This window comes from Tasmannia lanceolata, unplaced genomic scaffold, assembly GCF_043159265.1.
Source record: "Tasmannia lanceolata isolate RefF3 unplaced genomic scaffold, GAP_Taslan_0.1 ptg000015l, whole genome shotgun sequence".
Lineage (NCBI taxonomy): Eukaryota > Viridiplantae > Streptophyta > Magnoliopsida > Canellales > Winteraceae > Tasmannia > Tasmannia lanceolata.
In genome coordinates, this window is record NW_027518692.1 from 52,385,904 (window position 1) to 52,399,026 (window position 13,123).

Genomic DNA, 13,123 nt, shown 5'->3' on the forward strand with positions numbered 1-13,123 from the left:
GCAAAAGAAATGCGTAATTATCCTTAAGGCATGGTACCTGAGTACAAAAATGCACAAGACATTGGAAATGGAAGGAATTTAGAAACATTTACACAATCATAGACAATGGAATGAGAGGTCTCCCCACAATATAATGAGGCTCGATGTATAAATATATACCAAGGGGAAGAGAATCGAAAAGGAACCATAATCAACAATATAAATGACCACCATTATCAATCTATAATTCTAAATTAAGTACCATAGTGATGACAGTGCAACATTCTCCATTTGCATCCAGACCGGCCTCATTCCACCGACTACAACAAGATTATTCACTCATAACGACCTAAAACACAATAAGATCTTCACCAACAACGAAAAAGCTTTGTCCATATAAAAAGCTTAGTAAAAGGATAGATAAAACCTCAAAACCTATGATAATTGTAAATTTGTGTAAGTTGCGTTTAGGGGGAAAGAAAAGAAAAAAGAGATCTAGAAGTAAGGAAGTCATGAAGTGTTGTAATATTGACAGATGTCCCACAAAGCTACTTTGCCTGTTCAAAAGAATCCATATAACATAGAGGCAAACAAAGCCTAAATAAACATTGTGGTTAACAAAATTTGGAAAGAAGTCTTTGGTCTAGTGGATCCATATAACATAGAGGCAAACTGAACGCTTGGCCCAAACACCTATTGGTCTAGTGGATCCGTGACCCATCAATGACGCTTTTTTTTGGACTATGACTCTTTATTCGCCGTCAAGTCTTTCTCATTATGAAGAGAGACATGATGTCCTTGAAGTTTGTCCAACGAGTGAGTATTGGGCTGGGGGTTCAGAGGTTTTGGAATCTTGCATAAGTGGAATGGGTATCCAGCGCAGTCGTGCGTCGGGGATTTTTGAAAGGGATATAGTGAAGGAGGTTGCACGCAACCTGGTTCGGTCCTTTAACGAGGTTCATGAGTCGGATGAGGTTGAAGAAGACATTGATTTTCTGGTTTCGGAACAAACCATCGTTCGTATGAAGCAGTTGGAGGTTGCTAATGGTAGTAGGGCATCTGATGTGAATGTGGTTAGATCATCTAAGTGCAATTCTGAGGAGATTTTTGTAGGCGGTATTCATATGCTGTCGCGTTCTAATGTTAGGCACTCATCGATGAGCTGGAAAATATCTAATTTTGAGGGTTCTTCAAAGACCTTCTGCTGTTGGGACATATGGGATATGGCTTCAGATGCTGGTCGATGAGGAAAAATGTTCCAAGGGAGACCCAATCAAAACCTCTCTCCGCTTGTAAAAGGGGATTATCTTGCAATGAATTATGGCAATCTACCACAGCTGGAGTTGGGGGTTCATAGCTCCTGTGACATGCCTGAAGAAGGTACGAATTTTAATTTGGCTTTGGCTAATGAGGTTTTCTGCTTTTGTGGTGATGTGCAGGATATACCAGTGGGCATTAGAAATTACAATAGTCCGGTTGGCAATATGATTTTCAAAGATCATGGTCCATTCTCTTTGTGCATCCATTAATTGTTTCTAATGTAGTATCTAACCTAGAGCGTTTGAATCCGGAAGATAACTCTGTCTTCATCGATTCTGGTAGTCCTATCATTGAGAATAATCAGTTCTTTTTAGAAGGGGAGAAGGGGAGAGAGGGGGGTATAGAGTTTTCCGTGAACCACATGATTGGGATTTGCCACAAACTTGGTGCGAAATATCATGGGCCAATGGAGGAGTTCCGAGAGATGATTAGATCTTCAGAGATTAGGGACAATAGTGGGGTTGGTAAAAATCGGAGTTTTTCGATTGAGACATCGAAGAAAAAGCTAAGGGAGCTTGCAAGGTTGAAATCAGAAGTGAACTATGGTGAGATTCTAGTCGGGGGGAGGAGTCTATGGTTGCTAGTTTGGGAAGCAAAAAGAGTGCTACGAAGGGGAGGAAGTCGACCAAATTTGTTTCCTTATGAAGATGCTATCTTGGAATGTTAATGGGTTGGGATCTTTGGAAAAAAGGGCTCAAGTTAAAGGTCTTGTTAAAAAAATTGAAGCCGGATCTTATTTGTATTCAAGAAATTAAGATGGGGATAATTGATAGAAACGTTATTAAAAGCCTCGGTGCAAGATCGGAATGGGGATTCTCTTTTGTCGAAGCTATTGGTGCATCGGGGGGTATCTTAGTAGCTTGGGATGAATCTTGTTGGGTAATGTCTGAGGAATGGAAGGGTAGATTTTCAATTTCCATTGTCCTTCGTAGGGTGGAAGATGCTTCTATGGTGTTGTTTTCTGGAGTTTATGGTCCTTCTGCATGGGCAGAGAAGGGTTTATTATGGGAAGAATTAAATGAAGTTAGGGAAAGTTGGTCTTATCCTTGGTGTATTGGGGAGATTTTAATGAAATTAGGTTTGTTTGTGAAAGACTTGGTTGTCGAAGATCTAAATTAAACATGGTTGCATTTGCTGATTTCATTTCAAAGCATGATTTAATTGATCTTCCTCTGTCTGCAGCTAGGTTTACTTGGAGTAGAGGTGAAAGTGCTAGTAGGATTGATCGTTTCCTCAGTTCTCCTGGTTGGATGGATTTGGTTCCTGAGGTTTACCAGAAGGCACTTATTCATTCAGTTTCTGATCATTGTTCCATTCTCTTGGATCCTAGATTGGAATCTTGGGGACCCCCTCCATTTAGGTTTGAAATTGCGTGGCTTAAGATTCCTGACATGGAGGAGAGATTGGGTGAATGGTGGGAATCTCATAAGTTTGTGGGTCCTGCGGATGTGGTTATAGTACAGAAACTTCGACATGTCAAGAAAAAGCTGAAGGAATTGGTGGCGGAAAGAAGATCAGCAGACTCTAGTAGGAAGATGTGGTTAGAGAATAGAATTGGAGTCGGTATTGTTGGAGGATTCAGGGCTAGGAAGTGTTATCTCGAGAGAGGAGTTGGGGAGAGTAAAAGAAGAGCATAAAGGTATGTTGTTACATGAGGAAATTACTTGGAGACAGAAGTCGAGAGTGAGGTGGTTATAGGAAGGGGATAAAAATACGGCTTTTTTCCATGCCATAGCAAGTGCCAGAAGAAGGAGAAATAGGATTGAACCTTTAGAGGATAATGGAGCTTTTGTCTCGGGAAAGGATGCGATTACAAGTGTGATATTAAATTTTTATACATCCTTGTATTCGTCTGAGTGTATCACTAGACCTCTGCCGGATAATCTGGAGTTTAGTGAACTGAGTATGATCCAGAGTCATACATTGGAAAAACCTTTTGAGGAGGAGGAGATTAAAAAAGGTGTCTTTTCCTTATGTAGAGATAAGGCCCTGGGACCGGATGGTTTTTGTTTAGCATTCTTTCAGTCTTGCTGGTCGTACGTTTCAGGGGACCTGATGAATTTTTTTGATGAATTTCATAAGGGTTTGATACTGGATAAAGGCACTGGGGCAACTTTCATAGCTCTTATCCCAAAGGTTGCCGGTGCGTCCAAAATATCTGAATATCACCCTATAAGCCTGGTGGGTTGCCTCTATAAGGTACTGGCAAAAGTGTTAGCGGATCGGCTTAAGGTGGTCCTGTGGTCCTTCCATCTATTCTCTCTGATTGCTAAAGTGTCTTTGTTGCTAATAGGCAAATTTTAGATTGCTCATTAGTAGCAAATGAGGCAATAGATTCATATCTTAGACTAGGTGTGGGAGGCATATTGTGCAAATTGGATATGGAAAAGGCCTATGTGGAATGGGACTGTTTGGATTATTTGCTTGGTAGAATGGGGGAGAAAGGTGGAGAGGATGGATTAGGAGTTGTGTATCGTCTGCGTGGTTTTCGGTTTTGATTAATGGGTCCCCAAAGGGATTCTTCAAGTCATCACGGGGACTAAGGCAGGGGGATCCATTATCCCTTTTTTTGTTTGTCATTGTGGCTGAGACTCTGAGTAGGTTGATGTCAAAAGGTAGTGGGTTGGGATTATTTAATGGTTTTAAAATTGGAAGTGAGAAGGTTGCGGTTTCTCATCTTCAATTTGCTGATGACACTCTCCTATTTTGTGAACCGGAGTTGAATCAAGTGCCGAATTAGAAATCTTCCCTAAGATGTTATGAGCTTATTACTGGTCAGAGATCCAATTTCCACAAGTCTAGATTGTACGCTCTAAACATTCAGCAGGAAGAAGCCTTACATTTGGCTGATATTCTGGGTTGCCAGTTAGATCAGTTGCCATCCACCTACTTAGGCCTTCCTTTAGGGGTAGGGAGACCTAATAAATCCTTGTGGGATCCCGTGGTTGAAAGAATTGAAAGGAGATTGGAGACGTGGAAAAGGAATCTTGTTTCCAGAGGGGGTAGACTTGTGTTAGTCAAAGCGGTGTTGGCTAATATTCCCATTTAATTTCTGTCATTGTTCAAATGTCCGGTTAGTGTTGTATTGCGGATTGAACAAATTCAACGTAGATTTCTATGGAGAGGTAATGACGAGAAGAAAGGTATTTCTTTAGTGAGCTGGGAAAAGGTGTGCCTCCCTTTCAAGAATGGAGGTCTAGGTATTAGAGGAGTAAAGGAATTTAACCATGCTTTGTTGGGGAAATGGTTATGGAGATTTGGAGAAGAACAAAGTCAAATGTGGGTGAGGGAATTAGTAGTAAATAGGTTGTTTACCGGGGAAGTGGGAATCTGATAACCGGTTCAAAGAACAAGGTCTGACGGTATGGCGTGACATCTTTAAAATGTCTCATGGTTTTAATTTGAGTATCAGGTTTAAAGTTTATGTGGGGGATAGGATCAAATTTTGGAGTGATGTGTGGTGTTCGGATGCTCCTCTTTTGGTTTTATTCCCGGATCTATATAGAGTAGCTTCTTCGAAAGAAGCTTTTGTTAGTGATTGCTTTGTCCGCAATGGAAGTGGTATAGTTTGGTCCACGGTATTTAGAAGGAATTTCTTTGATAGGGAGTTAGAGTTGGTTTCTCGGTTTCTTAAACTTCTAGATGGATGCTATATCAAGAGGAATGGTTTGGACAAAAGAGTATGGACTGCGGAATGTTCTGGTATCTTCTTTGTCAAATCTTTCTATAGTTTTTTGGTGCCCGGTGGTGTATCTTCTATCTCAGCCAAGGTTTGGAAATATCATTGCCTGCCTAGAGTTTGTATCTTCAGGTGCGATTAACGTTTGATCCGCTGCATTAGCACAACTGGTCAAAAATATCCCCTCCCCAAGTCATCCGTCGAAAAGAGTGTGAAGAATTCTATCGTCTAGGCACACATGGGAACCTCACGCACCTCCCACCAGACCACTCTAGCAAACACATGAAAATACTTATGTCACTGCATAAAACTCCTAAATAGGCATCGTTGCTTTTGTAACAAATCCAGGGCGCACCCATCCATGTCCATAATTTAGTGTGCATAAACTAGCACCTCAGCCTAGCTTACGCCCACACTGAAACTAGACAGCGAACACTGCCAGCAAAGGAAAACCACCTCTCCAGCCCCCCTAGCGTCGGATGAGCCACCCAAGTATCACCTCATGTGAAGGCACAAAGAACCGTAGACTTTCCTTACCCGTGACACCGGAATCCCCTCCAAATGTCGACATACCTCTCGAGATAACAGCCTCATATGAGCCCGCGCCCAACGGAGGCTCCGCCATGCCCTGACCACCTAAGCCTCCACCCAATGGACAGGAGCAAATCACCAAAATACAGAAAAACAGACGCATCTAACGTTGAACGTCGAACGTCTTCCCTCACCCCCAACCCCAAGCACCAGATCAGTATCTCTCACATTCTCGATGGTCAATGCGTCCCTTGAAATTGGTGAACTTGCCTGCTCATTTTTTTTTTTCTTGGAAAGATATGTGCATCCATCATGTAAGAACCTGATAGTGAAAACCAAAATACTAAATCTTTCCACAACCACCTATGTTCAAGAACTAGCTTTAGTACTTGGTTTCAACAAGAAAGCCTAAAACTGATACCAACAGCAAAGAAACTTCTCTACAGTTTTCACCAAATGCTGCAATTATTATCCAAATCCAGGAACCAAATTTTTAACATTGTTTGAAAAATATATCCAGAACCAATGTTCAACAACCTAAAAAAGAAAGAAAGAAACCATTCTAAACTTACAAAGAAAAATCCAAATTGTTTGTACAATGCAGCCAAAACCCGAGATACCAATGCAAAATAGTGATTTTCGACATTTTTGGATCAATATAGCAAAAACCTATCTAATAAAAAAGACACCACCCTAATTCAGAAATTAAAACTTCTAGATTGTTAGAACATGATAGTGAGCAGCAAAGCTTGCTAAGCTTTTGAACCAATACAAGCAGAAACCCTATTATTACAACGGAGATGCTACAACAACCACCCCAATTCAGGACCAGAAATTTCTACATTGATTTAACAAAATACCCAGAACCCAGACGCAGAAAACAAAATAGAGAGACATACCCATATTAATATGACTAGGTGACGAGAAAACCAAAAAATGAAATGGCAGAAGAGAGGTTTTATCTTACTTGAAACTTGGGCACTAACAACTGGAATACTGGAATTCTTCACACAGTTATTTATGTCTTCTTGCCTCCTCCTTCTGTCAAAACATTCGTATGCGCATTTGAAGTAGGCTTGCTGCAACAATAATTCAAGCAAATAGAAGAAAATGCTATCATGTTAAACCCAATATAAAAAAAGTCTTTTATAAAACAAATGATAAAGAGAATGAATTCCAAAATAACTGAAAGTTAAAGAAATAAAAACGACCAAGAGGGTATGTGAATCGATGAATCTTAAGAGAAAGAAGAAAATCCCGCATTGATAAAGATAGAAGATTCCCCAAAAAGTTTTAGAGAAGGAAGGAAACAAAAAAAGAAAGAAAGAAAAACCTGAAGGTTGAAATTGACATGGTCCTGTATTTTTGAAAGTTGATTTTGGGCTGCTACATTAACTTCATTCAGTTTCCTTTTCAATCTCTCATAGACTATGCGTTCTTCAGCTGCTGCTATGTGATTCATCTCTCTCTCTCTCTCCCTCTCTCTCTCAACAAAAGAGGGGAAAACCAGGGTTTTAGGTTACGGTTGCCAAAAACTCTCACAAGCCATTATCAGTGACCTTTGAAAAAGGGACTGATATAAGGCCGACCATGTTTTAATAATGACACGAACTCTCCTTGTTTTAATATTTTTAACTAGCTGTCCAGGCTATAACTATTCCCAAAAAGCTCTCGACAGCTGGTAAAACAAGGTAAGCTCGTCCCATTATCAAGAATATGGTCCCATGGATATCAGTAGATATTTAAAAATGCGAAAGAGAATAGCATACAGTCACCCCTGGATGTGGGGATATCAATTTGTTGGTCCCATAGGATATTTATGCACAATCAATAAATTTTAGTGGGTAGTATAAAAAATCTACACTCTTTTTGTCTGCGATTTACACTCTTTTTGTAATTACTTAGCCTTTTACCCTTTAAAAAATGTATCTAGTATTTCTTATCACATATTCTTATTTTTTATAATTATCATTTTAAAGGAATTTTACCTTGTACACATTAGTCTGCGATTTGATATTTTAGGATAGGATAAAAGACTCTAGGTTTATGTAAAATATCTAAAAATTTTAGTGGGTAGTATAAAAATCAAGACGAATGAAAAGTGAGTCCCTATAGTCTTTTACGGTTTGAGTTGGCAAGATGAGAGATGACAATAAGTCAGAGCGAGATGACCCCGAGTGAGACCGAGATGCCCCAAGGGGTGTCAACGGATCCACTTCAGGTCGGATCCACCTATGTCACAGTCACGATCCATTCAAATTCCTTATCGGTCGGATTGTTCATCGGATCCTACTTTCCATGTCATGGTCACGATCCATTTTAATTTGGACCGTCCATCGGAGTGTCCTATTATGTCCCACTAAGCTAAGTAAACAATTAATTTTTTTAAGGTGAGCAATTTAACAGCTTGAAGAGATGTCAATGCAGAGGGATCGATCTCGTTGATGACGAGCTGCAGAGGAAAGAGAAATGAGAACCTTATATCTGAGTTTTTTATGTTAAAAAATGAAATGGAATAAAAACCTAAAAGCTTCCTAGGGCAATGTAAGATCTACGAACGAGGGAGTCTCTCTCAATGGAATCCTCTTGAGTTTCTTGTCTTCTTGAGAGAGATTGGGATTTGGGATCATCTTTGTTGTTAATGGCAGTCGGGTAGCAAAAAGAACAAAACCCTAAAACCCCTCTCTCTTTTCCTTCGTGAAAGTATGAAATGAAACGACTGAAATGAGTGAAATCGCATTCCCGTCCGATTCATTAAGTGGTTAGAGAGGTTTTGACCAAAATACCCTTCATAGAACGGTTAGTATTAACAAAATTTGGAGGGTATTTTTGCCAAACATTTTGGATTGCGACTATCCAATGAGAATCTGTGGTATGCCCATACCCAATCTAAAATTTTTCGGATCCCAGATTTGATGATTCAAAATATGCCCATGGATCCTATTCATATGTTTAGATCCTGTTCATTAACGTTTGGATTCGGACGATCCATCGGACTGTCTGGATCCATTGACACACCTAGATGGCCTCGAGTTCTTTTTTACATTTCTAGTGTTTTCCATTTTTTCCAACGCCTTCCATTTTTTTCGGCGCTAATTCTTCAATTTTTTCCTTCTTCTTCACATTCTTTTCCATTTTTACAACAACAGCCAAGGAAATCTATTTCGGTACCAGCCAACAAAAATTCCAAAAAATTTTCCTTGAGTTTTTAAACGGTGCCCGACCGTCAAGTACCGTCAAATCGGTCGATATTTGATCCAACAGCAGCCCACATTTTAAGAGGCTGCTGTTAGATCAAATATCAAGGAAGGTGCTTCCATCGTACCACCTTCACGGGACTCAACGGTTGGCCACCATATAATTTCTCGTTTACCCAATCCTAGAGTCTTTTATCATCTAGGATAAGCAACTAATTAAGGCTTAAGGTTATTTCTGGCAGAGACCAAGATACCTTCAGACAATGCCGGCATAGCTATGAATGTTTGACAGTTCTTTGGGTTACCACTTCAAGTGCTAATTTTCTCATGGGTGATTCTTTTTCGCCATTCTAATACTTGCAATGTCAGCCCATTTTTGGGAGTGCAGGCTGATTGTAGGATCATTTCAAGAATGGGGTTGTTACGTGCCTAATTGGCCGTAACGCAAATAAACAAAATAGAAAATAGAAATGACTGGGAAAGAGGTTGATTCGATGCAACCGGAATTAGATTATAACTACCCATATGCGCCATAGTTATATGCACATAACACGGGTACACATGACCGATTGGATTGGATGGTAAAGCAGAAGAAATAAAAGACTTTAAACGACGGAAATGAAGGCGAAGACACAAACACTACATCGGAACAACGAGCGGATAAAATCTTCCTTCTGTTTCTTCTTTTTATTCTTTTCCCTTGGATTACTCCCAAGCAAACAGACAGCCTTTAGAGCAGGTACAGAACTAACACACACACAAGTAAACCTCTAACGTTAAACAGAAATGGACAGAGTTTATCTAATTAAAACTTGTTCCGGTACCAGAAAACACCCTTATCCTTGGTCCCCTCATCGGCCTCAACGTAAATGCACTCCTTGGCCTCCCTAAACATGGCCTTATATATAGGCATGGCATCAAACTGGTAATACTCTCCCAATATGGGCTTGATCGCCTTAGTGGCTTCCATCGCATTGTAATGCGGAATCATGGCGAACAGGTGGTGCGTGACATGGGTGTCTGTGATATTGTGGAAGACCTTGTTCAGGATACCGTAATCCCGATCAACAGTGGTGAGCGCACCCCTTAGCCAGTCCCACTCGGATGAGTCGTAATGTGGAAGTGCCGGGTGGGTATGCTGCAGGTACGTGATGAGAACCAAGAACCCGTTCGCAATCAGCAATGGGACACCTTAGACGCAGACAACCCACCTGAGTTCGCGACTCGCCCCGAGCCGGAAGAGGAGGGCTAACAAGGCGAGGACGCCGACAGCGGAGATGAATATCTGTAGCCGTTCCTTGTTTGAGTAGATGGGGCTGTAAGGGTCATAGTGACAGGCGAAGCGGTCGTACTTCCGGCCGGAGATGTTGAAGGCGAGGTATAGGGGCCAACCTAGGCTGAGAGAGATGAAGAGTGTGAGGAAACGGCCGGGAGGATTGTGGAGGTATTTAGAGAAGCTGGCGAGCTCGGATTTGGGCTTGGGGACAAACACCTCGTCGCTTTCAAGGTTACCAGTGTTGGAGTGGTGACGACGGTGGCTGTATTTCCAAGAGAAATAGGGGACCGGGAGGAAGGAATGGAGGAGGAAGCCGACAGTGTCGTCGAGCCAGGTGTAGTTGGAGAAGGCGTGGTGGCCGCACTCGTGGGCGAGGACCCAGAAACCGGAGAGGACGCAGCCAAGGGCGGTCCAGTAGAGGGACCAGGCGAGATAGGAGAGAGGGGGAGGGAGGAGGGAAAAGTAGGTGGTGGCAAAGTGGTAGAGGACGGCGGAGATGGTCAGATCGGAGAGGACGTAGGAAAAGGAACGGACGATACTGCGGTGGAAGCAGTGGGGAGGGATGGCTTTCTTCAATTGGGTGAGGGTGAAGGGAGGTTTTGCATAGGGGGCTCGGTGGAGAAAGTTTTCCTTCTTGTGGGGGGCGGACATTCTGCCGCCAGTGCCCATAGTCGCCGCTAGCTGTTAGTGGTTAGATCTTCAAGAGTTGTAGAGACATGTGCTTCTTGTCCACCATAAAATGCACTGTTCTTGAATGAATCCGGACTACGATATTTTGTTAATGATACTGCATGTCAATTAGTTTGTTTTGAACTCGTGGTTTTTGCAAAAGAATTCTACTACTAATTTCATGAAGATTGAAGAGTAATGCTATGGAAACCGAGAGTGGGACCTAAAAGGGGACCAAACAAGTACTGATTCACCCCACAAAATCACAAGTGATGTGAGCCACCCTTAATTTTAGGGCAATCATCAAAAAGTAATTTGTTTGAACACATGCCATGTTCTCATTGCAGGTCACCTCTAGGTGGTACTCTCGGTCTCTCCGTATCATTTTCCTATGATGAATGGCCTCATAAACACATAAAGGTAGTACGATAAAGGTACCACAGTAGATATTTGATCCAACTGCAGCTCCTCAAAAAGTGAGCTGTTGTTGGATCAAATATCAACGTTGGGATGATGAGTATGCCTTCATAAGGCCTTTCAACTACAACTATTAAATAAGTCGTAAATTTCTTAGGCAGGGAGTTGATATCCACACGACCAAGTTTTGATAAATACCGCCCCCACAGTATCTGTATTCTCTTTTTTTTAGGAAAAAATTGCCAATGGTGGGCATCACAATACGAGAATTGCCAACGGGGGACACATTTTTGAAAAATTGTTAAAGAGGGTTGATAACCCCCTTTTGAGAGTTTGATAACTCCATTTAGAGCATTGATAACCCCTCTTTTAGAGACTTGATAACCCCTTTTTTGTCCCTCTCTAATAATTTTTCAAAAGTGTGTCCTCCGTTGGGAATTTGCGTATTTTGATGTCCCCCATTGGCAATTTTTCCTTTTTTTTAATCTGTGGATAGAAGGTTCAAATGAAGTTATTTAGAAGAAAATTTAGACAGAAAAGGGTGGAAAAATCACTTCCCAAAGGGAGGGGAATTCAGGAGATGGAAAAAGCAAGGTGATTGTAAAATTTCCACCGTGACGTTTCTTTGGTTTTGTTGTCGTTTTGGGTGGGATATTAGTCTCGTAAAGACACCCTACACAAGAGATAGGAAGGTTGAATATCAAGCTTCTCTCTCCCTTTCAAGCTTTCTCTGTCCCTTTCAAGCTTTCTCTAGAACCATCATCCATAGCTCACGAACTTCTAATCGTGAACAACAAGGAAGCAAATTTTGTAGCCTCTCATATAACATACAACGAGATCAAGGACATCACAGAAGCAAGCATCAGTTTGAGATTGTCATATGATTGGTTGCGGTATCAACGTGCTCATAACATTTAGTCAAGATCCTAACTTTCTATTGAGGCAGTGAACCATTTGTTTATGCATTGTAAGGTCGCCAGAGAGGTGTGGAATAGCATATTGGCTAGATTTGAAATATCATGTGTATTTCCAGCGAAGGTTGGTCATTGGTTCCGTGGAGGAAGAAAGGAGAGATAGTATGTAATGTAGTTCTTCTAGCAACGATATGGGTGTTATGGAAAGAGGGTAATGCATGGGTATTCAAAGGTCATTCCAAGAGGTCCTCTTTTCTTTACAATAAAGTGATAGCTTTCACAATTGCATGTGTAAAGGCTCTCCTATGTTTCAGATTTGTGTCATCCCATGATTTATGGATGGGAGGGAGGAGATTTGCCGCAACTCAAAACAAGAACCTAAGATTGTGCAGGCATGGGAGTCACCTATTCCAGGCTAGCTTATTGAAGCTGAACTTCGATGGTTCCAGTATAGGGAATCCAGGACCATTTGGAATTGGGGGAGTTCTAAGAGATGAGAATGGATTAGTAAGGTGAACTATTGCGGACCCATAGAGGTGGTGGATTCAAGTGAAGTAGAAGTGCACGCCGTCCATCAAGGTATCAGGCTTCTTGAGAATGAAGACATGGATAAAGTGTTGGTGGAGGGGGATTCACTCGATGTGATCTGATGGCTTAGAGGTTCCCAACCATATTTGTGGAGATTTGCGACATATTTTGATGAGATTCAAGATAGGGGGCTGAATCTCATATATCCTTACACATGGAAGGAGGTCAACAAATGTTGATGTTGACAGGTTAGCCAGGGATGGCGTCTGAAGGGAGGCCTTGGAGCTATTTGATTTCCTCCCTCCATGACTTTTATTTTATTTTATCCCTAAGCCTTGTGGGGATTCCCTTGTATCTTATTGTGTCTTACCTCTCTTTGATGCTTGTACTGACCACTCAGTCTTGGTTTGCCGATAATGAAATCTTGTACTATTCAAAAAAAAAAAAAAAATGGTAACAGATGGTAGGTAACAATTGGTAGCTCGTCAAGGCCTTTCAAACAATGCATTCAGATGAAACTGTGGAGGTTTTAACTTAGAAGACGAAACTAACACAACGGGTGCCAGAAGTTAAAGCTTGTGCGATCCACATTTTGTTGGCACACCTAAACTTC

The 13,123-nt window shown here is 41.4% G+C and overlaps 1 protein-coding gene and 1 pseudogene across 1 annotated transcript; both read right to left on the reverse strand.

Annotated features, from left to right (window-relative positions):
* Nucleotides 1-254: 254 nt before the first annotated feature.
* On the reverse strand, nt 255-7,058 carry LOC143892332 (uncharacterized). Its single transcript, XM_077396870.1, has 3 exons — nt 6,843-7,058; nt 6,477-6,588; nt 255-328 (listed from the first exon to the last, which is right to left on the reverse strand). The coding sequence occupies exons 1-3, from the start codon at nt 6,969-6,971 to the stop codon at nt 315-317; spliced, it is 255 nt and encodes an 84-aa protein (XP_077252985.1). The 5' UTR covers nt 6,972-7,058; the 3' UTR covers nt 255-314.
* A 2,453-nt stretch (nt 7,059-9,511) lies between these two features.
* LOC143846649 (delta(12)-fatty-acid desaturase FAD2-like) lies at nt 9,512-10,754 on the reverse strand (annotated as a pseudogene).
* Between the last annotated feature and the right edge of the window lie 2,369 nt (nt 10,755-13,123).

Excerpts from the sequence above, each read along its gene's own strand:
- LOC143892332 (XM_077396870.1), bottom strand. The coding sequence starts at position 6,971 with ATGAATCACATAGCAGCAGCTGAAGAACGCATAGTCTATGAGAGATTG. Across the intron at positions 6,589-6,842 it reads ATGTCAATTTCAACCTTCAG|CAAGCCTACTTCAAATGCGC; the intron begins GTTTTTCTTTCT and ends TTATTGTTGCAG.